This window comes from Primulina eburnea, chromosome 3, assembly GCF_022965805.1.
Source record: "Primulina eburnea isolate SZY01 chromosome 3, ASM2296580v1, whole genome shotgun sequence".
NCBI lineage: Eukaryota > Viridiplantae > Streptophyta > Magnoliopsida > Lamiales > Gesneriaceae > Primulina > Primulina eburnea.
Window position 1 is genome coordinate 53,168,235 of NC_133103.1, and position 23,874 is coordinate 53,192,108.

The window sequence follows — 23,874 nt, forward strand, 5'->3', positions numbered from 1 at the left end:
TATTTTTCAGGACTCGGCTTCGGAGATGATGATTGGCAATGCTAAGTGCAAATCAGGGCTATACATTCTCAGTGTGGACGACTCAAATTCCGAACCCAGAGCTATTTATAAATCAAATTCTATTTCTTGCTTACATTCTAGTTCCAATAAAGATAGTGAAATTATGATGTGGCACTATCGATTAGGACATCCTAATTTCATGTATTTAAAGAAACTATTCCCTTCATTATTCATCAATAAAAGTGCTAATTTATTTCAGTGTGATGTGTGTCAATTTTCAAAACACACAAGAACTATCTTTCCTGCTCTTCCCTATAAACGGTCTCACCCATTTTCACTTATCCATAGTGATATATAAGGACCGTCTCGGGTTAACAATATTTCTGGTGCACGTTGGTTTCTCTTGTTTGTTGACGATCACACAAGACTTTCTTGGGTATTCCTAATGAAGGAAAAATCAGAAACATACAAATTGTTCATTCAATTCAAAAACATGCTCGAAAACCAATTCAAAACAAAAATCCAAGTTCTCAAACCAATTCACTCCGAGGGTATTATTCATCAGAGCTCGTGTGTCGAGACCCCCCAGCAAAACGGAGTTGCTGAGAGAAAGAATAGACATCTCTTGGAGGTTGCTCGATCAATTTTATTCACCTCCCACGTTCCAAAATACTATTGGGGAGAGGCGGTCCTCACTGCTGCCTACTTTTTTTTTTTTGATAAAAAACTATTATATTAGAATAATATGACTGAGTTACAATAAAATGAGGATAAGAAATCCTCAATGAGCAAACTGCTCTACAGACTTAACCTAATAGAAATGAGCTTGACACTAATGATATTGCAATACAAACTTCCAATCTCGAACCAAATCACTTATACATAGATGACTAAATTCTCTCAATCTGGTTGTCCATATTGCCATCCTGAATTTTACTTTATCCCAAACCTGGTCTGTCGTTTCGTGCAGATCTTCAAAAATTCTCCTATTCCTCTCGAGCCACAGTGACCAAAATACGCAGTGAACAATCATAGCCCAGAAATCATAGCCTACTTGATCAATCGGCTCCCGTCTCGAGTCCTCAATTTCAAAACCCCATGTCAATCTCTTCTAGATGTCTTCCCTGCCACACACATCCTCTCAACCATAACACCCAAGGTATTCGGCTGTACTACTTTTGTCCATGTCCACCAACATCACCGAGGAAAACTTGACCCGAGAGCAATTAAATGTGTCTTAATTGGGTATTCCTCACACCAAAAAGGGTACACGTGTTATTCCCCAGTCACAAGGAAAATCTTCAACTCCATGGATGTTACCTTCTTCGAGGAAACCCCATTCTATTCTCGTCCTGCAATTCAGGGGGAGTCACAATCTGTGATAGAACTGCAGCATGGGAATTCTTCAACTCCAAGCCATCCTATCAGAACAACCAACACGGTAATCATTCCCTCTGAACCTACACCAATTCCTGAAGTAACTCAACTCCACATTCCAACTCAATCTGAAACACAGCCCCTCCAAGTCTATACTCGTCGCCCACGTGATGCCAATCCACCCATGCCGATTGTATTGCCAATACCATCTCCGGAACCGAGTCCAGAGGCTGACCAGCAAGGTAATAACTCTCTCACTCTTATTAGACCTGTAACGGTCCCTTATGATGACAGGCCCATAGCGGTGAGGAAAGGCGTGCGATCATGCACAGAGCACCCTATTGGCAATTTTGTCTCACTTCATAGGTTGTCCCCTATACATCGTGCCTTCATCTCAGAAGTTGACAAGATCGATGTGCCCGTATCCATCGAAGAGGCTCTCAATCATCCTAAATGGAGGGCTGCCGCCTATGAGGAAATCCGAGCCCTTGAGAAGAACAGTACATGGAATCTCACAACCCTTCCACCTGGCAAGAGAACTGTCGGACGTAAGTGGTTATTTTCTGTAAAGCACAATGCTGATGGGAGTATAGAGAGATTTAAAGCTCGCTTGGTCGCAAAAGGATACACTGAGTCGTATGGCATAGATTATCAAGAAACATTTGCTCCGGTGGCTAAGCTTAACACGATCCGAGTCCTCCTGTCCCTCGCCGTTAATCTAGATTGGCCGCTATTCCAACTAGATGTCAAGAATGCTTTCTTAAACGGAGACCTCGAAGAAGAGGTGTTTATGGACATTCCTCCTGGCTTTGAGGATAACACCACGGATGGGAAAGTGTGCAAGCTGAAAAAATCCTTATACGGTTTGAAGCAATCACCACGGGCGTGGTTCGAACGGTTCACTAGGGTTCTAAAGAAGGATGGATATGTGCAGTGCCAAACAGATCACACCTTGTTCGTCAACCACCTTCCAGCAGGTCAGATCGCGGTTCTTATAGTATACGTGGATGATATTGTGTTGACAGGGAACTGCGAGGCAGAAATAATTCGGCTGAAACAAGTCCTCTCAAGGGAATTCGAAATCAAAGACCTTGGCACTCTCAAATACTTCTTGGGAATGGAAATCGCAAGGTCTCGCCAAGGGATTTCAGTGTCTCACAGAAAATACGTGCTTGATCTCCTAAAGGAGACCGGAATGCTAGGATGTAAGCCGGCAGCTACTCCAATGGATCCAACTGTTAAGCTCACAAATAGTTCCGGAAGTCCTCCAACCGACAAGAGAAGGTATCAGAGACTAATAGGGCGCTTAATCTACCTCTCTCATACTCGGCCGGACATTGGCTTCGCAGTGAGTGTTCTAAGTCAGTTTATGGGGAATCCTACTGTTGATCACATGGAAGGGGCTCTCCGAGTGTTAAGGTACTTGAAGACCACTCCAGGAAAAGGGCTGAGATTTCAGAAGTCTCCCAGCCGTGATATCATTATGTACACCGATGCAGATTGGGCTGGGTCTGCCTCAGATCGCCGATCAACCTCAGGATACTGTTCACAGGTGTGGGGGAACTTGGTAACGTGGAGGAGTAAAAAGCAAACCGTGGTGGCTCGCAGCAGTGCAGAGGCTGAATATCGCTCAATGGCTCACGGAATTTGTGAAGGTATATGGATCAAGCGGCTGCTTGATGAATTGAAGATGGAGACAACTGGATCTTTTCAGTTGATGTGTGATAACCAGGCAGCCATTAGCATAGCAAAGAACCCGGTGCACCATGATCGCACTAAGCACGTGGAGGTTGATCGTCACTTTATCAGCGAAAAAGTTGAAAACAAGACCATTGCCATCAACTATGTCCCAACTCGCATGCAAGTGGCTGACATACTGACAAAGGCTCTACATCAACCTCACTTCGACACTCTATGTTCCAAGCTGGGCATGTTAGATATCTACTACCCAGCTTGAGGGGGAGTGTAGAAGTTTGTCATTTATTCAGTTGTAATTTATTATGCACGTGTACTTCTGTTATCTCCTTAGACTTGTTCTATGCTGTTAGTCTGTTGCGTTTTATTAGGAGTTTATTTATCAGCGTTAAGCTAAAAGGTTGTTTCAGCAGATCCTATGTTTAAGGGATCAGTTTTCCTCTTCTGTGTATATATTTTAGTCTTGTACGTTGGAATAAAGAGATAGAAGAATTTCTCTACCTTTTTCTACATGTTGAACTCAACAATTTCAACCTCATTTAAAGCTATTCTGAATCGCACATCCCAGGGACCCAATCAAAGTTGGAGTTAACCGGGAAGTCCACGACACCGATGAAATTGAAAATAGATTCGTTAATAGCGTGGAAATCTGAAACAGAGGTGGAAAATCCGATAATGGTCACTTCAATCTGGCTCTCCTCCGTAACCACAGACTCATCCTCCAGTTCCACCTTATCAATCATTGACCTATTCTTTCGATTATTTAGTAAGGCATGGAAAAATTTGGAATTCTAATTCCCTTCCCTCAACCATCGCACTTTTGCTTTTTGACTTTCTATCTGGAACCTTCTAAACGATATAACTTCAAGTTCACACCTCGCCGCCCTTCTTTCCTCATTAAGAAAATCCGACCAATTTCCCCATGCTTCTAAATCACCCAACTATTTAATTTTATTTACCAACCCTGTGTATTTAACACCCATGTCTCCAAAGATCTTTATATTCCATTTGGAAACCTCAAATTTTATTCCTTTGAGTTTCTTCATAAACTTATACCCTTCCCATCCCCTTACTAACCCCATTGTTCCACCAGTACAAAACTTTTTTTTTGATAGGAAACAAAGTTTATAGATTGGTAAATAGCTATTACATTAAGCGGATAAGAAATCCGCACTGTAAAAAGTAAATTAAACCAAAAGTACAACGCCTTAATCAAGACCATACAAATTTACAATCCCTAACTAAATCTGAGATACAAAGATGTTTATATTCTGGCATTGTCGTCGACTAACTCGCAACTCTGAATTTTATTTTTTCCCAGACTTCGTCGACTGACTCCGACTTCTCTTCAAAAATTCTTGTATTCCTTTCCAACCAAATGGACCAGAATATACAATGAACAATCATATACCAGAACCTGATATGTTGTCTCCCTGTTTGCAAATTCGGCTCCATAATAAACATATCTTTTGCTTTTTCCGGGAACGCCCAGACCAAATCCATCTCTTTTAATGTATTTAGCCAAATGTTGGATGAAAATGAACGATGAAGTAGTAAATGAACCTGACTTTCTCTTTTCTGCGACACAAACAACACCATTGTGGGCATAAGACACAGGCCGGCCATCTTCTTTGCACAGAATCGCAAGTTTGGAACTTCCCCAAAGCCACAATCCACGAAAAAACCTGAACCTTCAGTGGCCAGGTACTATCCAAATGTTGTGACAGTATGTGAATGAATTAGAAGTAGAGGTTGGAAAAGAATAATTATAAAAAGATATAACAGAAAACAAAATGCTTGATTACAGCCAAGCATTGTCAAATCTGAAAGGAGATGGACCCCAACTCAACTTAGTAGTATCAAACAACGCTGGATAGTGATCAAAAGTAGTTCTGGGTAGCGCACCATTTGTCTGAAAGTGGGGAAAATGCCCATCCATCCCCCTGAGAACATGTCTTTGTCTAAACAGCAGCAAATCGGATTAGCCTTGATGTTAGACCACGTGTACTTTACGTTCAATAAAGACGGGTCATGCAGTCCTAATTCCCCGATCAAATTGTCAAAACACGACATGCTCGTAGTATTTGAAAACCTACTCATTTTTTCTCTCGTGTTTCTGACCATATCAAAGTCTCCTCCCAAGCACCACTTGTCACCGCAGATTGATTTCAAGCCCGCCAGTTCGTTACAAAAGAGTTTTCTATCTCTTGGCTTGCATGGTCCGTAAATAGCTGAGAACCACCATCTGATATCATCTTTCCCACGAATCTCAATCTAGATCGAAAATTCCCCTGTCAAATTATCAGCGACCACCACTGCTCTAGGATCTCACATCACTAAAATACCCCAAGATCTTCCTAATGCCGGTAAGATTACCCAATCAACAAATCTGGATTTCCACAAACTTGCAACGAATCGATTATCCACCGTTTGTTTCTTGATTTCTACAAGCACCACGATATCCAGTTTTTTCCTTGCGTAAAACTATGCGAACAAGTTCCCGCCTTCTTGTTGCCCCTCCATCCTTAATGTTCCAAGAGCATATTTTCATATCAACGCATTTGGACCCTTCAAAGTCGAGCCTTTCTCGTAGTTAATCCCGCACTTCAATCTGTTTAGTTCTCTGCTTAAGATGCCGGTTGATTTCTTGACAACTTCCCAACACTTATACTCTGAATACACTCCCGGAATCATACTCTCAGCACAGGACTTGATCTCCATCTCAGCCCCTTTGGAAATTAATCTTCTATACCCGTCTTAGCATTTACCCTCATTTGCCTTCCTCCTGGAAAACTACTAGACAACCCCAGAACGACGCAGGGAGAATAGAATGAAGCTTGAATGAGTGATTAAGAAATGATGAATGAAAACAGGATAATACCTATCCCATTAAAGGTTTTGCATTTTCCGATTGAAGTGACCCAGTAGTAGGCAAAGGTCCCCGAGATGATGAGAACAGCCCCTTAAGATCCACTACCTCTTCCTGGGTGTGAGCTAAAGACTCTGATTGACAAGAGACATCGCTATCAGACTCAGAGGAATTGAAACCATCCTCCCAAGCTTCATCTTGTAAGGCCCGAGATGTTAGTACAGTAATTTGAGATTACTCTGAAATGATTTAGTCATCAATTGAAATGATTATAGACCGAACGGATTGGCCGGAGAAAAGTAATGCTTAAGATTTTAAGTTGATAAAATGAGATTTTGAAAGAGTGCATGCGAAGCAAGACCGCACCTGCGGCTAAAGAAGGACCGCACCCGCGGTCGATATTAATGAAATTGTGAAGAGGAGGCCGAAGCCTCACCGCACCCGCGGTGTTAGTAGGGACCGCACTCGCGGTGCATGACCGCACCCGCGGTCTCGACATGTACCGCACCCGCGGTCGTGCAATTTCAGAATGGATAAGAATGCCGAAGCATGAGCGCACCCGCGGTGCAAGATGGAGCGCACCCACGGTGTGACGTGCAGCATGGAAAATGAGACACGTTTCTTGCATGCAATTTTGATATATATATGTAAGAATTGCTCGTTCATTTCCTCAAAAATTCAGAGAAGGGGTCGAAGCTTTGGCACAGAAAATCCTTACGCCTTTTGCGAGAAATCCGTCCGTCTGATTTTGAATCCGACTTCGGTATTGAGTTCCTATCGATGTAGGCTACAACTGGACGTAAGTTTTACTACGTTTTGACATGCTTTGAAATTACGATATTGTCAGAATTTAATGGAACTCATATATGTTGTTCTTGACATAGTAGACATCATAGAATCGAAGTCAGATTAAGAAACGGGCTGATTATGGAATTGTGATGATTGTCGGAATAGTTTTGGAATCGATTTGATATAAGAATTGAATTGTTATCGAGTACGAGATGTTGGGATTGATATCTGACTGATATGGTAGCGCTGGATATATTGAGATTATGACATTATGTTATTGAAACAAAATTTGATTGAATTCTGTTTATATCCAGTATTGATTTGAACGGGTATTGATAGTATACTCCTTGGTATTGTCATTGCCAGATTGATATTGACAGGTTTTGAGTTCGAGACTTCGACAGAGTCAGAGTATCAGAAAGAAAGGTATAAATTAATGTTGAGTTGGGATTGCACAACTCGAGTGAGGTTTGACTCGAGTTTCCCTAAATCACATACTTTCATTTATTGCATTGATATTTGCAATTGATGAGACTTATGATTGTAGTCTATTGATTTATAGCAAATGTATGATAAGATTGATATTTGTAGTCTATTGATTTATAGCTACTGCATGTAATGACTGCTGATTCGCTAGTCATCGACTGATTTGCTTAGATACTGAATGCATGTATTGACTACTGAGTCGTTGAGTCATAGGCTGATTCGCCTAGTCACCGGCTGATTCGTCTGGTTATTGACTGATTCGTCTAAACTTAAGCTGATTCGCTTAATTACAGGCTGATTCGTCTGGTTATTGGCTGATTCGCCTAATTCTTGACTGATTCGTCAATTCTGTGGCTGATTCGCCCAGACACTGGATATATGAATTATATCGATACCGTTTAGGGATTGATCCATTCCTAGCGACTGAGATTCGGTATATTTATCATTATTCAGACATCGGGATCCCTAGGATAGAGTTGAGTCGAGTCTGAGACGACGCGTCGGTTGAGTTGAGTCTGATATGACATGTTGATTTACAGTTTTATATCATTCATGTTTGTTGAATTGCTACATGTTAATGATAACTGATATATGCTTTTATATATGTTTTTATATGATTGCATGTTTACATTGTTTATACTGGGATGTAATTCTCACCTGAGTTATCCGGCTGTTGTCTTGTTTTGTATGTGTGCATGACAACAGGTGGGGCTGGATCAGGGTCAAGAAGAGGATGAGAGAAGATAGATAGCGTGGAGATCCGGGCTTTGAAGCAACTTAGGATTCAGCATTGATATATAGTTGAACCTAGTTGAATTCTTGTAGATAACACAAGATTTGTATATTCATGTTTAATATGTAATTTGAGTCAATTACATTACGTTTCTGCTTTGTATTTTAAAAAAAATTTAGACCCTGTTTTATAATTGATTAATTAGTCCCAATGATGATTAAGATCATGATTAGCGTCCGGGTCCCCACACATCTTGTGTATCGATGAAAACCGTTTCTTCTCTGTCATACAAATTGAACTCCCCCAACTTTCTAATGTCCTCATAATTCAATAAACTTGAGTTTGGTAAACCACCATCTTCAGGGACAACTTAACCCTCGTTGATACTCCTGAATTGTCTTCTACGGTAAGTTTTCCCATATGTAGGCAGTAAAGACTTTGTGCCTACAGCACCTATACTTTCAGCTTGCTCTTCGGACTCATGGTTTATCAGGGATTGAATGGGTGATCTTCTAAATTCTTTAACTTCTTTAGGGACAATTCTTTTTAAAATCGTTGTCACCCTTCCCCCCATGGGGGTGCCGACGTCACGTCTTTCTCTGATGAAAGGTTGTCGTGCTTCTTAAGGATAGCATAAGCCTGCACGTCTTTCACCATTTCCCCACTATTGCTAGATCCAAAACCTTTCCTCCTATCTTATGTGTTTAATACTTGATCTCGTATAGCGTCCGATTCATTGGCCCCTTTGACAGAGCAGCTGATAGATTCCGCGACTCTTTTTTGTTTTCTACGAATGTTTGAATTACCCAACACGCCAAAGTCCTCTTGCCATCAACCACGACTTGAGCATATGATTGTCGTTCGTATTACTCATGGCCTGTTGTGTCAAAAGTATCAACCTGAATTCGAATCTATGTAGTCCTCCCATCCAACGGAATCTTCATCCTACATTCTTTCACCTAGATCTAAGATGCCCCAAGATCTCTAAAGTATAACGTGTCAGCTATAATGTCCATCAAACCCTCACAACGATCCCCGATAATTTTAAAAGTATCATGCGACCATAAGTTCTAAGGTAGGACAAAGATCCTCATCCAGCTACTGCAGCAATTATAAACCATGTCTGACGTGTCAATTTCTGGTCTCCACTCCTCAAAGACCAAAGACACCCCTTGAAGAATCCTCTCTTTGATTTTAAAAAATAGGAGAATTCTGACATATTGGAAAGCCACCACACGGCTTTATTAGCTTGAAACGGAAATAGTTCAACACTCATGTTTACAGAGTTACCAAGAGCAAGTTGTATCTGCTACCACGAAATGTTAACCCTTCCTTTGGTAACAATAAGTGCTTCAGCCATTTCTGATCCACCTTTTGCCTACCACTAACCTCAATGACCTTCAGCCCTCGACGAAGCTCCATCTCGTTTAGTATATCCTTCTGATGTACAAAGTTACCTCTACCTGGAGCGTTGCTGCAATCTAGAATGGGTTGGGCCCCTCTTAGAGTTCCCTGCCAGTAAATTTGCCAAGATGTGGGAAATTCTTTTCCAACCCCATGAATTGTAACCACTAGGCACAATAATGATTTGTATTCTGCCTAGTTTGTTAAATTTAGACACCTCTAGGAAGCAACATCCTTTGTTTGTAAATCTCTTAATGGTAAATACTACATTTTTGTCTCTAAAGCGATTAAAATCCAAGCACAAAGAAGGAAAATTGACGAAATCCTTAAATTTTAAACTGATCTGGCGTGCCTCTTCTCGATCTAGATGAAGCACATAGCTCGCGTTCCTAGTTCTTTCAGACCACCGTATCGAAGAGCCCTCAATGCCCATCCTCAGCGTGAACACTTTTTGTTCGATCTTCACTTCTTCATCCCGAACTACTGGCTTAAAAAGGGGAAACGACCTTCGTTGATATGACATAGCACTGTTCACGGCATACATCCCCTCGATAGTGCTAATGTTCAGCGATCCAGAAGCAACAAAACACAGAGAAGAGGTCTCTATACAAAGAGCGGTCAAAAGGCGCAATTTTCAACAAAAGACTAGGAAACCGGAGAGAAAAGAAGACCGTTGGCTAGAGAGAAGTCAGACACCTCCAATGAAGAGGTATTCTAGAGACGGCCGCTATCACCGGATGGGGAGAAACGAGGCAAAAGGAGAGAAGAAACGAAAATGAAAACGAAAGAAGACAAAAAGGTAGAGGACCACTGACGGCCGGCGTACGGCACCGGGGGGAGTGGGGAGACGAGGTCGATGATGATCAGGAATAGAGGACACTGATTGAAGAAGAAAAGTTACTGATGGAACATGAACCGAGCATAGGACAGAGCATTTTGAAAAATTATTTCTCTAGGACTCTTTATAACTATCAATTTGCTTAGTATTGGCCAACGGCAAGAACGATCTAGCTATGGTGTATGCAAGATTTATCATCCTAAAAAGGGGTTGATCATGGAGACTTAAATGTCTGATAATAGAATGTTTATTCTACTTGCCACAATGGAAACACAAGCTCAAGCAACATCTCCCGCGTGCTTTCAGACCGCCTCTAAAGATCAAACTGATTTGTGCCACCATAGATTTTGGTATCTAAATTTCAAAGGATTGAGAAACTTGTCTTACAAGAAGATGGTGAAGGGGGTGTGTCATCTCTCAATGCTTCCTCAAAATTATGCATTGTCAGTATGGCAGGCAAATGAAGAATTTGTGGAGAGCTTATCAGAGATTGCAACTTGTACATGCTGACATATGCGGCCCCATCACATCCAAGTCCAACAGTCATAAAAGGTAAATAATCACCTTCATCGATGAATATAGCAGAAAGTTATGGACTTATTTCTTAAAGGTTTAGTCAAAATCTTTTGGTGTGTTCAAAATTCAAATGTTTGGTATAGAAAGAAACTGGAAATGCTATATGCTGCCTTCGTACTGAGCCCCATCACATCCAAGTCCAACAGTCATAAAAGGTAAATAATCACCTTCATCGATGAATATAGCAGAAAGTTATGGACTTATTTCTTAAAGGTTTAGTCAGAATCTTTTGGTGTGTTCATAATTCAAATGTTTGGTATAGAAAGAAACTGGAAATGCTATATGCTGCCTTCGTACTGAGCCCCATCACATCCAAGTCCAACAGTCATAAAAGGTAAATAATCACCTTCATCGATGACTATAGCAGAAAGTTATGGACTTATTTCTTAAATGTTTAGTTAGAATCTTTTGGTGTGTTCAAAATTCAAATGTTTGGTATAGAAAGAAACTGGAAATGCTATATGTTGCCTTCGTACTGAGCGAGGTGGGGAGTTCACCTTACTGGATTTCAAAGAATTTTGCAGCTCAAATGGCATGTCAGAGCAAAATGCGGTGTATGTTATCGGAGAAACAAGTTCCTAAAGAATTCTTGCCAGAAGCTGTTAACGGGATTGTTCACCGTCTCAACCGATGCCCTACACTTGTAGTAAAGGATAAGATAGCAGAGGAAGAATGGTGTGGCTTCAAACCTTCAGTGAATCATTTTAAAGTGTTCAGTTGTAGGACATGTGCACATTCCCGAAAACAAAAGGCAGGAGCTTGATGATAGAAGTCTCTGGTGTGTTTTCTTGGGCGTGAGTGAGGAATCTAAAGCCTATAGAATATATGGTCATGTTTCGGTAAAGATGACTATAAGATGTTTGAGGGGACAAGCATTGAGATTGGAGTGCAAAAGTTGAAGCTGCTCAGTATGATGTCCTTGAGTGGGGAGATGAAGGTGATGAGCAAGAGGTCGTGAAGAGGAAGAGCAAGTTGAAGATGGTGCTACTGGTTCATTTTCAAATGCTTCAGCAGAAGAAAATCCTCCAAGTCCAGTTCAAAGGAGGATAAGAAGGCAGCCACATTGGATGGAAGATTACATAAGTGGTGAAGGATTATCTGAAGAAGAGGATGATAACTGTGTAATGTTTACTGCCATTAGTGATCCCGTGTCCTTTGAAGAAGTTACCAAGAATTTGACGTGGAGAGAAGCTATGGACTCAGAGATCGAAGCCATCGAAAAGAATCAAACATGGGAATTAACTACACTACCGCTTGAAGCAAAAAGAATAGGAGTTAAATGGATATTTAAGACCAAACTGAACGAGAATGGGGACGTTGATAAATATAAAGTTCGACTCGTGGCCAAGGGATATTCTCAGTAGTTAGGGATAGATTACACCGAGGTATTCGCTCCAGTAGCTCGTTGGGACACCATCAGAATGATTCTAGAACTTGCTGATTACAAAAGTTGGAGTGTGTACCAGCTCGATGTGAAGAGTGCATTCTTGCACGGAGAATTGAATAAGGCAGTATTCAATGAGCAACCTCGGGGTTATGAAGTAAAGGGAGAAGAAGACAAGGTATATAGACTCAAGAAGGCCCTTTACTTACTCAAACAAGCTCCACGAGCTTGGTACAGCAAGATTGAGTTGTACTTCACCAAAGAGGGTTGTAAGAGTTGTCTTAGTGAACATACCTTATTTACAAAGGCTCAGGGAAACCTCTTGCAATGAGTATGTACGTTGATGATTTGATTTTTACATGGAATGATGATACAATGATCGAAAGGTTAAAGGACTCTATGAAACAAGAGTTCGATATGTCTAATCTTGGGGGGATGGAATACTTTCTCGGTAAGGAAGTGGTGCAAGGCAGTGAGGGAATTTTCATAAACCAGAAGAAGTATGCTAATGAAGTGCTTGAGAGGTTTGGCATGGAGCATTGCAATCCTGTGAAAAATCCAGCTGTATATGAAGATGGTATCAGTGTCGATGCAACTACTTATAAACAAATGTGGGCAGTCTCATGTATTAGACCGCCACCCGACCTGACTTAGCATATGTGTTGAGATTTATCAGCAGGTTCATGGAGAGGCCGACCGAATTACATCAAGAAGCAGCGAAGAGAGTTCTTCGTTACTTAAAGGGTACTAATGGGTTGGAAATATTTTACAAGTGAGGTGGAGAAGAGATGTTGGTGGCCTACTCAGATAGCGACTATGCAGGAGATGTAAAGGATCCGAAAAGTACGTCAGGGAATGTGTTCTTGCTTAGCTCAGGTTCAGTAGTATGGCCCTCAAATAAACAACCGGTAGTCAATCTCTGCACCACTGAAGCTAAGTGCACTGTTATTTTTCGTGAAAATAGTTCGACCATTAAGTTATCGAAGAACCCTGTTATACATGGTAGGAGTTAACATATTGATGTTAGATTCCATTTCCTTCGCGATTTATCAAAGGATGGAGTTCTTAAACTAGAGCAGTGTGGATCGAAAGATCAGTGTGCTGACATTATGACTGAGCCCTTGAAGCTTTAAGTGTTCATGAGATTAAGGGAGCTGCTTGGAGTTTGTTTAGTACCAGAGGTAAAATGACTGCAAATTGCAGGTCAGTTTCAAGGGAGGATATGTTAAGATTGATGGTGTCTTGGTGACTAAGTGAATTAGACTTAGTCACACTTCCGTTGTTGGTTCTGTTAATATTGCCCTGGTTAATAGGGATGTAGTTTAGGTTTGAATTCCTGTAACAGATTCACCACATATTTAGGTTATGTGAACGTTGTTGCACTTTGTTTTACATTTCTACTTTGTAAGGCTTATTAAAGCCACAATATTATTCATTCAATAAAGTGAGCTTTTGAACCTACAATTTTGTGTTTAGAGTTTGAGACTTGAGAGTACAACCGCTAAATCTTGGAACATGTGGTAAAGATCAAATCGGTATCAATGTTTACCAAAGTTTTTTTTGTTTCCACTTCTGTAGTAGAAGACTTCAGCATTGAAAACAATTCCTTAATGAAAGTGTTATCATCTTTTAACAGAGAAACAACCTACAAAAAAGTCAAACAAAATAAAATTGGTTTACAAAAGAAACAAGATATGAAGTGCAGAATAAATTTGAAAATAGTCTTACAATTGCATTATTTGAATGAATAATAGAATTAAAATTGACAGTAATGGCTTCATCCAGTGCTCTGGGCCAAACGACATCCTGGAAGAGGCAACTCAAGGTGTAAATGGAATTCATTAATGCGACTAAATGGAAAATAGGATCTGTATTTGACAGGGATACCTTCAGATAACTAACTCTGTAAGTTTGATGTATTTTCGAACGAACTACAGGATCTTTAATAGGTATGACCTGAAGCAAGCTCACATGAGTAGAATTGTAAATATTAAGGGACCACTTCAACTCCCAACACCAATTAGCAACATCCTTGTCAGCAGAATTTGCATTATCACTTATATGTGGTATGGTGGTAGGGCAGGGAAGGCAGATTGGAGAAGTAAGTGAAATTATACCTCTTTAAATGCCACATGCTCTTTTAGAAACTTGCGATGTTGAACATGAGGTACCTCCGGATCATCTGTGCAGACAATTTGAAGCAATTCAATTAAACATAGAAAAAGGTGGCAACCAGAGAGAGAGCCAGGCTAACAATCAAACATCCAGAATGCACTAACAACACGAGATTGTAATGCCTAATGCAATCCTAGCACAATAGAGTAGGCATGCACTTGTGATTCATCGTGTTCCAGTTCTTTGGAGACACTTTCAGTTCATATTAAGCTGGAACAAATGACTAGATAATGTATGGAGATAAAGCTGAACATAGGGAAAGGGTTCAAAAGCCTACTAGAGAATGTAATAAATGAGAAAATGCTGTCAGAAAAGATTCGATAATCCATGGAATTTCAAAGTGAAAAAAATATATATTTACGGATTCAGCACCCCATAATCTCTACAAACTTCAATATACAGAATAAAACATCACATGACGCCACACTGTGAAACGGTAAGATTGAACACAAGTCTGTGTGGTCATTTACAATGGGAAGAGCGATACAGGTCATATGACTGGGATGATATCTAAATAACACTCTAATCGACTAGCCCTAAGACAGATTTTACAACATAGAAACATATCAAGAAAAATGTGATGGACAATGATAAGATTTAACCACCTATCTCGACTAAAGTGGCCACAGGACAAGTTCAATAAAACCTTGGGAAATTCAGATATCTATTTGAGAAAAAGTAAAAGGACTGGAGAGAAGGAGGGTATGAGGGATGAGAGAAAGGAGATACATTCAAAGCAGCCGATTATATCCATGATCAACTCATCACCAAATATTCTCTCAAAGATCTGAGGACTGTTCAATAGAACTGCAAGGTTCATAAGCATTGTTAGACAAACACTAATCCACAAACATGGAATAACATGCCTAAGTGCAGTAGCAATGATATTTACTGATTCCTCTGATAATCTTGAAAATCATGCGGAGACCGTCTATGTTTTCCAGGTCTTCACACATCCTAAACAAGTCCATCAGCTTCCGAAAAAAATCTTGCTGCATCACAGATGAAATTCAGTTCCATTAATACTTACTAATAACTTGAGCCAAGCAAATAATAAAAATAAATTAGCATTGCCAGAAAATAAAATGACGCGAAAAAGAATTAAGAAATTAGAGAATCCTCGGAAAATGGATTTCAAAAAATTAATGAAAGAGGGAAACGACATCATCAATCATTTGATCAAATAATTTATTTCATCAGCTCATTTTAGGAAACTATCCACAAATTCCTACAAAGGGTGAACTATAATTTAAAACAACAAACTCCAGGTCATACACTAACAAAGATTCCGCCCGTCAACCTTTTTGATTGTGCAACTAGCTGTTTACTTGAGGATTGCTTTGATAAAGAACATGAGCAAAACAAGACAAATATAAGAAATGAACCAAATAACAATACAAACACAATGTCCAAGGCATATTGCCAAGGAGTGCTTACATCATGCAATATAAGTTCGGCCACATGAATCTGATCTGCAATGCCACTCTCAACCACTGTCTGCAAAGAGAAAAGAAACGTAGCAGTAACTTTAAGTACATTTAAATATGTACATTTCATACGTCACAAGAGCCACAGAGAAAACTAAACAACTGCTGAATCATGATATATATATATATTTTGGGGAAGGAGATGGTGGAGAACGGAAGGTACCTTAAGTATCAAAGGAAGAGTGGACAGCTCAACTGAAGGTAACTCCCTCAACTTGCTGTCAGCGTTGTGGTATGTTTCATCTGAAAAATGGCTCAGCGTAAATGGACCATCACATCTATATCTTTATGCCAGGATATGCTATAAACTGAACGGACTTTTCCACAAAGAAAAGGCTGAATCCATTCCACCAAATCCAGATGATAAAAAACAGATACTTATAAGTGATGCTATAATAGCTAATTAGCTATCTAGTCAGAAGGAAATTGAGTCTCAAAGCCTATACATAAGCTTCAAGAGTGTAATAAGATCACATTTTGATCAGATTGATGTTGTTAGTGATCCATTATTTGAAAAAGGAATTATAATACAGAGTGCAATATATAGTTGTTCCGCCTCACTTGAAATCATTCACAAGGAAAAATAAAAATGTTAATATTCTTCCCAGCCCTCTCAAACACACCAGGTTTTCATTATACCACTCTGTCTCTTAGATTAGTACGAAGGCATAAGTTTGGGAAGCAAAGAGAGTAAAGAAGGCATAAAATAAATTACCAAACAAAGAAATCGACATTGCATACCAGTAAGTGAGCTAAAGTGCATATTCCTTTGTACGCTACATAGATGGTCCCTGAACAAAAAAACAAGTAAACTAAACATTGAAATTAAATAGCGAGTGAATGGAAGAACAATAATAGGTATAAAATATATCTGATACTAGCCATATATATGAGCAACCGGTAGTCTCTTGGAAGCTTAGAGCCAATTCAGTTGAAAACTCAGGATCCCTCCATGAAATGATTGTATCTGAAGGTATATATGATCAAATATAATCAATAGAAACTGGAAGAAGCATAAGTATTTTTTTGTAAAGGGAACTAATTATAACAAAAAGATACCTTCTTGCTTACGATAAATATCATCAGAGCTGATTCGATGTAAAAGTAATGTTTCACTGTCCTCCTCATCAATAACAAACAGTCCTAGATCTTCTGACCTCTGGAACACAAGTGACAATATTTCAATCTCATACCGGAATGTTATTATGCTAAGAAGAGACTGTTAATAAAGGGAACCACAAAAATGTCAAACCTCCAGATAATCAACAGTGACGTGGCCAGTTCCTTGATCATCCCATTTCCCATCCTCATTCAGGCGATATACTTTAACACGCTGAAAGAATGACAAAAACAGGTGAGGTATGAGAGAACAAATTTCTGTGTATGAAAATATTAATTGGGTAGCAAACACCTATGTATTAAGCAATTTTTAAGTTTATATTAAAAATACGTAATCAATGAACGCGGGATAGAAAAAATGGTACAACACACTGCATCTTCCATGGATGCAAAGGAAGGATGCAAAGTTGTTAAGGGCACAACAAACACTAAGGCACAAGCTGAGTCATGTCTTATTGAGGCACAGCACACTGAGGAATAATTTTTTATTTATTTAGAATCTAAACATGCGAATAAATTTTTTAATGACACTTAATATAGACTCCACAAAGCATTAAACAACAACAAAACAATCATTAATGCACAAGTGAAGTATGGCTATATTTATTTTCAGCTACACAAAACTTTAAACTAAACTAGAAATGGGCCTTGTGCCTTTAGGCACATCAAGATGTGTGGACGAATGTGTGACTTACGTCCAAGACCCTCTCCTTACTAAAAAGATTCAACTTAGTATATCTTTAGAAGCTAAGGTTAGCCTCAATGCGCTTTGTGGGATATTAGTAACTACATAAGAGTGTAGGAAACAAGACAGCCAGCATGCGTCCACCAGCTGTTAGAATAAAATATTTCCCTCAGCCGACCTCGCAGTTATATTAAACCCATGGAAGAACTAAGAAACTCTATCGACAGAGGTGAGACATAAAATTGACACCAATAGCAATAATTCGATTGAATAAAATGATAAATATCCAGGAAATTTCTGTAAATTCCTGAACAGTCAAACTATGATTCTAGACATGGCTATTTGATCCTCAAATATGACTATATCAAAAGGTGCATGCTGCATCTTTCTCTGGTTTATAAATGAAGATCACTCTTCCTAGTATGTAAATATGTGCAGAGGTGGTAGTTAATCAGGGATAGAAAACCCAACAATACTATTTTCCAGAGGCTGGTATAACATGAGGCTGCTATAAAAGAGGAAGCAGCTAGCCAGCACCAGAAGGATGAGAACTCTCACAAAATTCACAATTCAATATCATCTATAAACTATAGACATGAATCACGATCACCAGTATTCTCAGTATGATGCAAGGCCATGCTATCCTACAACTGCCTTTTCCTAGCATGATTGCCATAAACCATACAGTTATGCACAACCATTCAATTCTCAATGAACCATGTTAGGCTAATTGTCAATCAATTTTCTACTTCACCAAATTGTTTCATCACAATAATTTCATTATACAGCTACTTAGAATAAACAACACTTCATAATATGCTAGTATATCAACTAGTTTTTGGTGATTAACTAATAATTATTATAGCTCAAAAATACCGATCAGGTCCCCATTTCAAAAGCCCAATAGGTGCGTAGCGTTGAGACTTGAGACCAAGTAGCCTATTATCAAGAGCTTCTAATTCCTTTATATGCTGCATAACTTTTCATGAGGACGCCAAAGTTCTTGCTGGATTCATTCTCAAACCCATCAGACAAAAGAAAATAATTTGTTCATAGGAGTGGTAGCCTCGGGCATTTATAGACCAGAGTACACAAACGACAGAACTAATGGTAAGTGCCATCAACAGTAAACAATCAAATATTATCATAAGCAAACTAGATGTTTTTCCATTTAAACAAGAACTAGCTAAATGAGCAGCTTAAAACGCACTTGGAAGCTAGAAAAATGCATCGGCCTCTGCTCTTGGAGCCGAAATTAAAAATAAATTCCAGGGCAAAATTCAACCCATTAAAGTATAACAGATAGGGTTCACAATTAGTCGTCCTTTGGGGAATTTTGAATAACGCCTCCAAACAATACAACGATCCTCCCTTAACTATATCCTGACCTGCATGGAACTGCTGGCGTTTGGCGATTTCTCTTGCGCGCCCATGGAAATAAATAGCTTCCCCCGGGAATCAGCCAAAAAAGCAAAAATTGAATTGCTGGATTTTTTTTAATTACAATTTAGGGTTTATCGAACTATGACGTTAAAAAAGTCGAGCTTCATACTTTTTTTAATGAAATTTCTCTGAGCCCGCCTGGCCTTTGATACACAGGGGTCTTCGCATCAAATTACATTTTCACCCATGCTTCAATCCATAAATCACGGGCTGCGCCACTCTGCTCATGTGCGGGAGCAAGGTGACAGGGAAGTGTTTTTCTTTTTTAAAAACAAAAATTCGTAACATTTTCATATAATATATTTTAAAATAATTTAACAGAATACATGAGATCAACTTTTGTCGAAACGTGAAGACTTACATAATTAAAATATCTTCAACTATTGAAAATAATAATATTCTAATTTTGAAAGTTTTGAAAATATTCAAGATATTTTATTTTTTGATCTTAATCACAAATATTTATCTGTTTTAAGTATGATAATATCTCAAAAATGATATACTAATATTAATTTATTAATTGATAATTCTTATAAGAAAAATTTCATTACTATGATTAACAGTGGTGCGGATTTAAATCTTATACAGGAAGGATTAATTCCTACTAAATATTTTCATAAAACTACTCATTTTCTTTCTCATGCAGGAGGAGAACCATTAAAAATAAATTATAAATTACCAAAAGCATATATCTGCAAAGATAAAACTGTATTTTAACCAGTTTTTTATTAGCAAAAGATATTTCTAGTCAACTTATACTTGGTATCTCTTTTATTTATCAAATTTATCCTTTAACTTATGTTTATGAAACATGTATTATATGAACTTTTGAAGGTAACTCTATTTCCTTTCAGTTCATAACTAAACTTGTTTATAAAATTTCAAATGAATTGCAAGAAAAGATTGAAAAAAAACTTTTCAAATAAATTCTTTAAAAGAAAAAGTAAAAATTCAAACTATAGATGATAAATTATAAAATCCTAAATTAAAAGAAAAAAGTTTAAATTATTTATAATAAATTTTCATTAGAGATATTAATGAGGTAAAAACTTGTGTGAGACGGTTTCACAGGTTGTATCCGTGATACGTATCTCTTATTTGGGTTATCCATGAAAAAGTATTATTTTTTATGCTAAGAGTATCACTTTTTATTGTGGATATGGGTAGGGTTGACCCGTCTCACAGATTAAAATCCGTGAGACGGTCTCACATGAGACCCACTGTGGGGACCCGGGCTCTAAATCAAATTATATCTGAGATTAAATGGATCTGTGAGAAAATGTGGGTCAAATTTTTTGCTATTTAACATTCAATGAAATGTATATAAACAAGCATAAGATCTTTCTTTATTTAAGTACAACAAACATAAATACATGTTTGGTTCTAGTACATTTAAACAAACTAGTGTTTAATACAAATTACAGTCTACAAGTAGTACAAGTCTGATAAACACCACTAGCAGTCCTCTGCGCCCGAAGTCACCACTCTAACTCGATCTCATCTCTGTCGTGACCCCGATCCTGCCCCACCTGTTGTTATGCACACATACAGACATAACAACAGCCGGAAACTCCGGTGAGAACAAATCTCAGTATAAAACATGTATACATGCATAAGCAGAATAAAATCATAAAGCATAAAATCATGCATGTATGCAAGTCTTAGGTTCCATAGTCTATGAAACCAATCTATAACAGCATACAATCTGATGCAAATCATGTCTTGACTCTACTCTAGGGATCCCGGGGTGAATAAGACGTCAATGTCTGTTACCTACCCTCCCAATCGGGGTAACTGTACGTCTTACTCCTAGACTTCGGTCGTATCTGTATCGAATGTCTACAATCGAAAGATGTCTGCTCCTACGCGTCGATACACCGAACGTCTAGTTTTGACAAATCTGTCAATGACTCTCCTATCTCAATGCTTGTATATAAATCTATAAACACAGCATTATCATATCAGGAGATTTGAATATAATCTATAAACAAATCAAAACATATCAAAACATAAACAATAAATCTAGTATGTGATTTGGTTGGGAAACTCCAATCAAATCTGATTCGAGTCGTGTCTTCCCTATAATCACATGAATTATACCTTTCGTCGTACAATCTCTGTTGATGTCGAAGTCTCGCTATCAAAGTTGCCAATACAAATCTGAAATGACAATGCTGAATGTTCAATATCAATCTCTATTCAATTCGACACATTCACAATCTAAAATCAATCTTGACGGTATAACGGCGTGATCTCGCAGTACCAATCAACTCAAATCTCAACCTATCATGATCAATTCATCAATCTCAACAACAACATTATCAATCGCTATCAACTCATACTCTCATCAGAACATACATATCTATTCTAAAATCTGTATAATTTCCACATAATACATGCTGAAAAATCGAAACCCACTCATACGACATCCAAAAACCGATTCGATTGCAATTCTACAATGCTCAACATGTTAAGAACACATAATACAGTTCATATCACAATTTCTTCAACATTTAAACTTCAAACCATGCTGGAATTTAAAGAAACTTACATCCTCTTGTAGCCCTTAGCGCAAGGAACAATAATCTCAACTCGGAATACAAATCGGATGGCTAAATCATTCAAAATCAGAAGTTTAAGATCAAAAGGAAATGAAGTCTATTTCCTTCGGTGCTGATGTTCTGAATGAGGATGAAGAATTCGTGCATCACATATATATACCATGCCATGTGTCATCATAAGAAACAAAGGTGGCTTTCTTGCATGCAGCACCACGAGTGCGGTCACTCTAGCACCGCGGGTGCGCCATGCTCTCGGCACCATTTTCATTTTTCAGAAAAGAGCGACCGCGGGTGCGGTACATATCAGACCGCGGGTGCGGTCACACCACCGCGGGTGCGGTCCTTCTCGCACCGCGGGTGCGGTCTTGCTTCAAATAATATTTCCTACCCTACTAGACATCGACCGCGGGTGCAGTCTCTCCTAACACCGCGGGTGCGGTGTGGCTTCGGCATGCCTTTCAAAAATCAGAATTTTATGACCGCGGGTGCACTCCTGCTCTAAGCGCGGGTGCGGTCTATCAACACTCTAATTTCTCATGTCTTTCTCCCCTCATTGCACGTCATGCATTCTCATATATTCCGAGTCTCACGTCAATGAAGATTAATAAATCTCGAGCCTTACATTTCTCCCCCTCTAAGAAATGATTTCGTCCTCGAAATCGCAGGCAATTTATCAAAGCATACATGAAAAGTAATATAATCACGACTGAAAAATTACTTACATCATGTAAATAATTCGAGATGTCTCTGTCTCATATCTGCTTCTGTCTCCCAAGTCGCTTCTTCAATGCCATGAGAACTCCATTGGACTTTCACTAGCGGAATAGTCTTCGTCCTGAGCTGTTTTTCTTTCTGATCAAGAATCTGTATCGGTTGTTCAACGTAGCTCAAAGTCTGATCAAGCTCGGCTTCGTCAGGGTGAATGACATGAGAGGTATCTGGCATATATTTACGCAGCATCGATACATGAAAGACGTCATGTATCCCGGATAAAGAAGGAGGAAGAGCAAGTCGGTATGCTCGATCGCCAATCTTCTCAAGAATCTCGTAAGGACCGATGTATCTCGGAGACAACTTTCCACGCTTGCCAAATCTGACAACGCCTCTGAAAGGAGAAATCTTTAGAAACACTCTGTCTCCTGCTTCAAATACCAACGGTCTACGTCTGATATTGGCGTATTTCGCTTGCCTATCTTGTGCCGTCTTCATTCTTTTCTGAATAATCTTTACATTCTCAATCATTTCACGTATCATATCAGGCCCAAGTTCTGGTACCTCAGATACATCATCCCAGTACAACGGAGATCTGCACTTCTTGCCATACAAAGCTTCAAACGGTGCCATCTCGATGCTCGTCTGATAGCTGTTATTGTAACAGAATTCGCAAAGAGGTAGGGAATCTTGCCAACTAATGCCAAAATCTAGCACTACGGCTCTTAACATATCCTCTAATGTCTGGATAGTCCACTCCGACTGTCCATCTGTCTGAGGATGATAAGCAGTGCTCAGATGTAAAGTCGTACCCAAAGCCTGCTGCAAACTGTGCCAAAAGTGCGAAGTGAATCGTGGATCACGATCTGATACGATAGACTTCGGCACACCATGCAATCTGACTACCTCTTTGACATACAACTCTGCCATCTGATCATGACCATATGTCGTTCTGTATGGAATAAAACATGCTGATTTGGTTAATCGGTCAATAATGACCCAAATCGCATCACAGCCCCGGGAAGAACGAGGTAATCTTCGTCACGAAATCCATGAAATGTGATCACATTTCCATTCTGGAATAGACAAACTCTGAAGTAATCCTCCGGGCTTCTTTCTCTCGGCCTTCACCTGTTGGCTATTTAAGCACTTAGACACAAATTCTGCAATATCTGACTTCATCTGTTTCCACCAGAACTGTGTCTTCAAATCGTTGTACATCTTTCTGCCACCAGGATGAATGCTAAACCGACTACAGTGCGCTTCTGACAATATCTATTGTTTCAAATCTGAAACATCTGGCACCACAAGACGGTTATTCACGTATAACACATGATCACGTACCTGATATTCTGATATATGTCCTGATCTGACCATATCAATCGATTTATGCACGTTTGGATCAATTCTTTGTGCTTCTTTGATTCTCATAATCAAATCTGGCTCAACTTGAATCGAAGAAAGTAGCAAAGGTCTACTACCTGTATCAAATGCTAATCCAGACAAACAACAATTTTCAACTAAATTCGAAACCCCTATCGT

The 23,874-nt window shown here is 39.1% G+C and overlaps 1 protein-coding gene across 4 annotated transcripts in view; it reads right to left on the reverse strand.

Annotated features, from left to right (window-relative positions):
- The window catches only part of LOC140827946 (uncharacterized), a 28,391-nt gene extending 9,201 nt beyond the window's left edge, over positions 1–19,190 (reverse strand). For 2 of the 4 annotated variants that reach the window (XM_073190908.1, XM_073190907.1), the window contains exons 1-13: positions 19,006–19,190; positions 17,066–17,146; positions 16,873–16,972; positions 16,696–16,780; positions 16,555–16,625; positions 15,977–16,056; positions 15,764–15,823; positions 15,219–15,318; positions 15,056–15,133; positions 14,269–14,333; positions 14,039–14,107; positions 13,880–13,957; positions 13,701–13,796 (exon numbers count right to left, since the gene is read on the reverse strand). In XM_073190908.1, the coding sequence (XP_073047009.1) occupies positions 13,701–13,796; positions 13,880–13,957; positions 14,039–14,107; positions 14,269–14,333; positions 15,056–15,133; positions 15,219–15,318; positions 15,764–15,823; positions 15,977–16,056; positions 16,555–16,625; positions 16,696–16,780; positions 16,873–16,972; positions 17,066–17,146; positions 19,006–19,050 (1,008 nt within the window). In that variant the 5' untranslated portion in view covers positions 19,051–19,190. Of the gene's footprint in view, positions 1–13,700; positions 13,797–13,879; positions 13,958–14,038; positions 14,108–14,268; positions 14,334–15,055; positions 15,134–15,218; positions 15,319–15,763; positions 15,824–15,976; positions 16,057–16,554; positions 16,626–16,695; positions 16,781–16,872; positions 16,973–17,065; positions 17,147–18,827 lie in introns of all 4 variants that reach the window. The other 2 variants (XM_073190909.1, XM_073190910.1) reach the window with 2 other exon arrangements.
- Between the last annotated feature and the right edge of the window lie 4,684 nt (positions 19,191–23,874).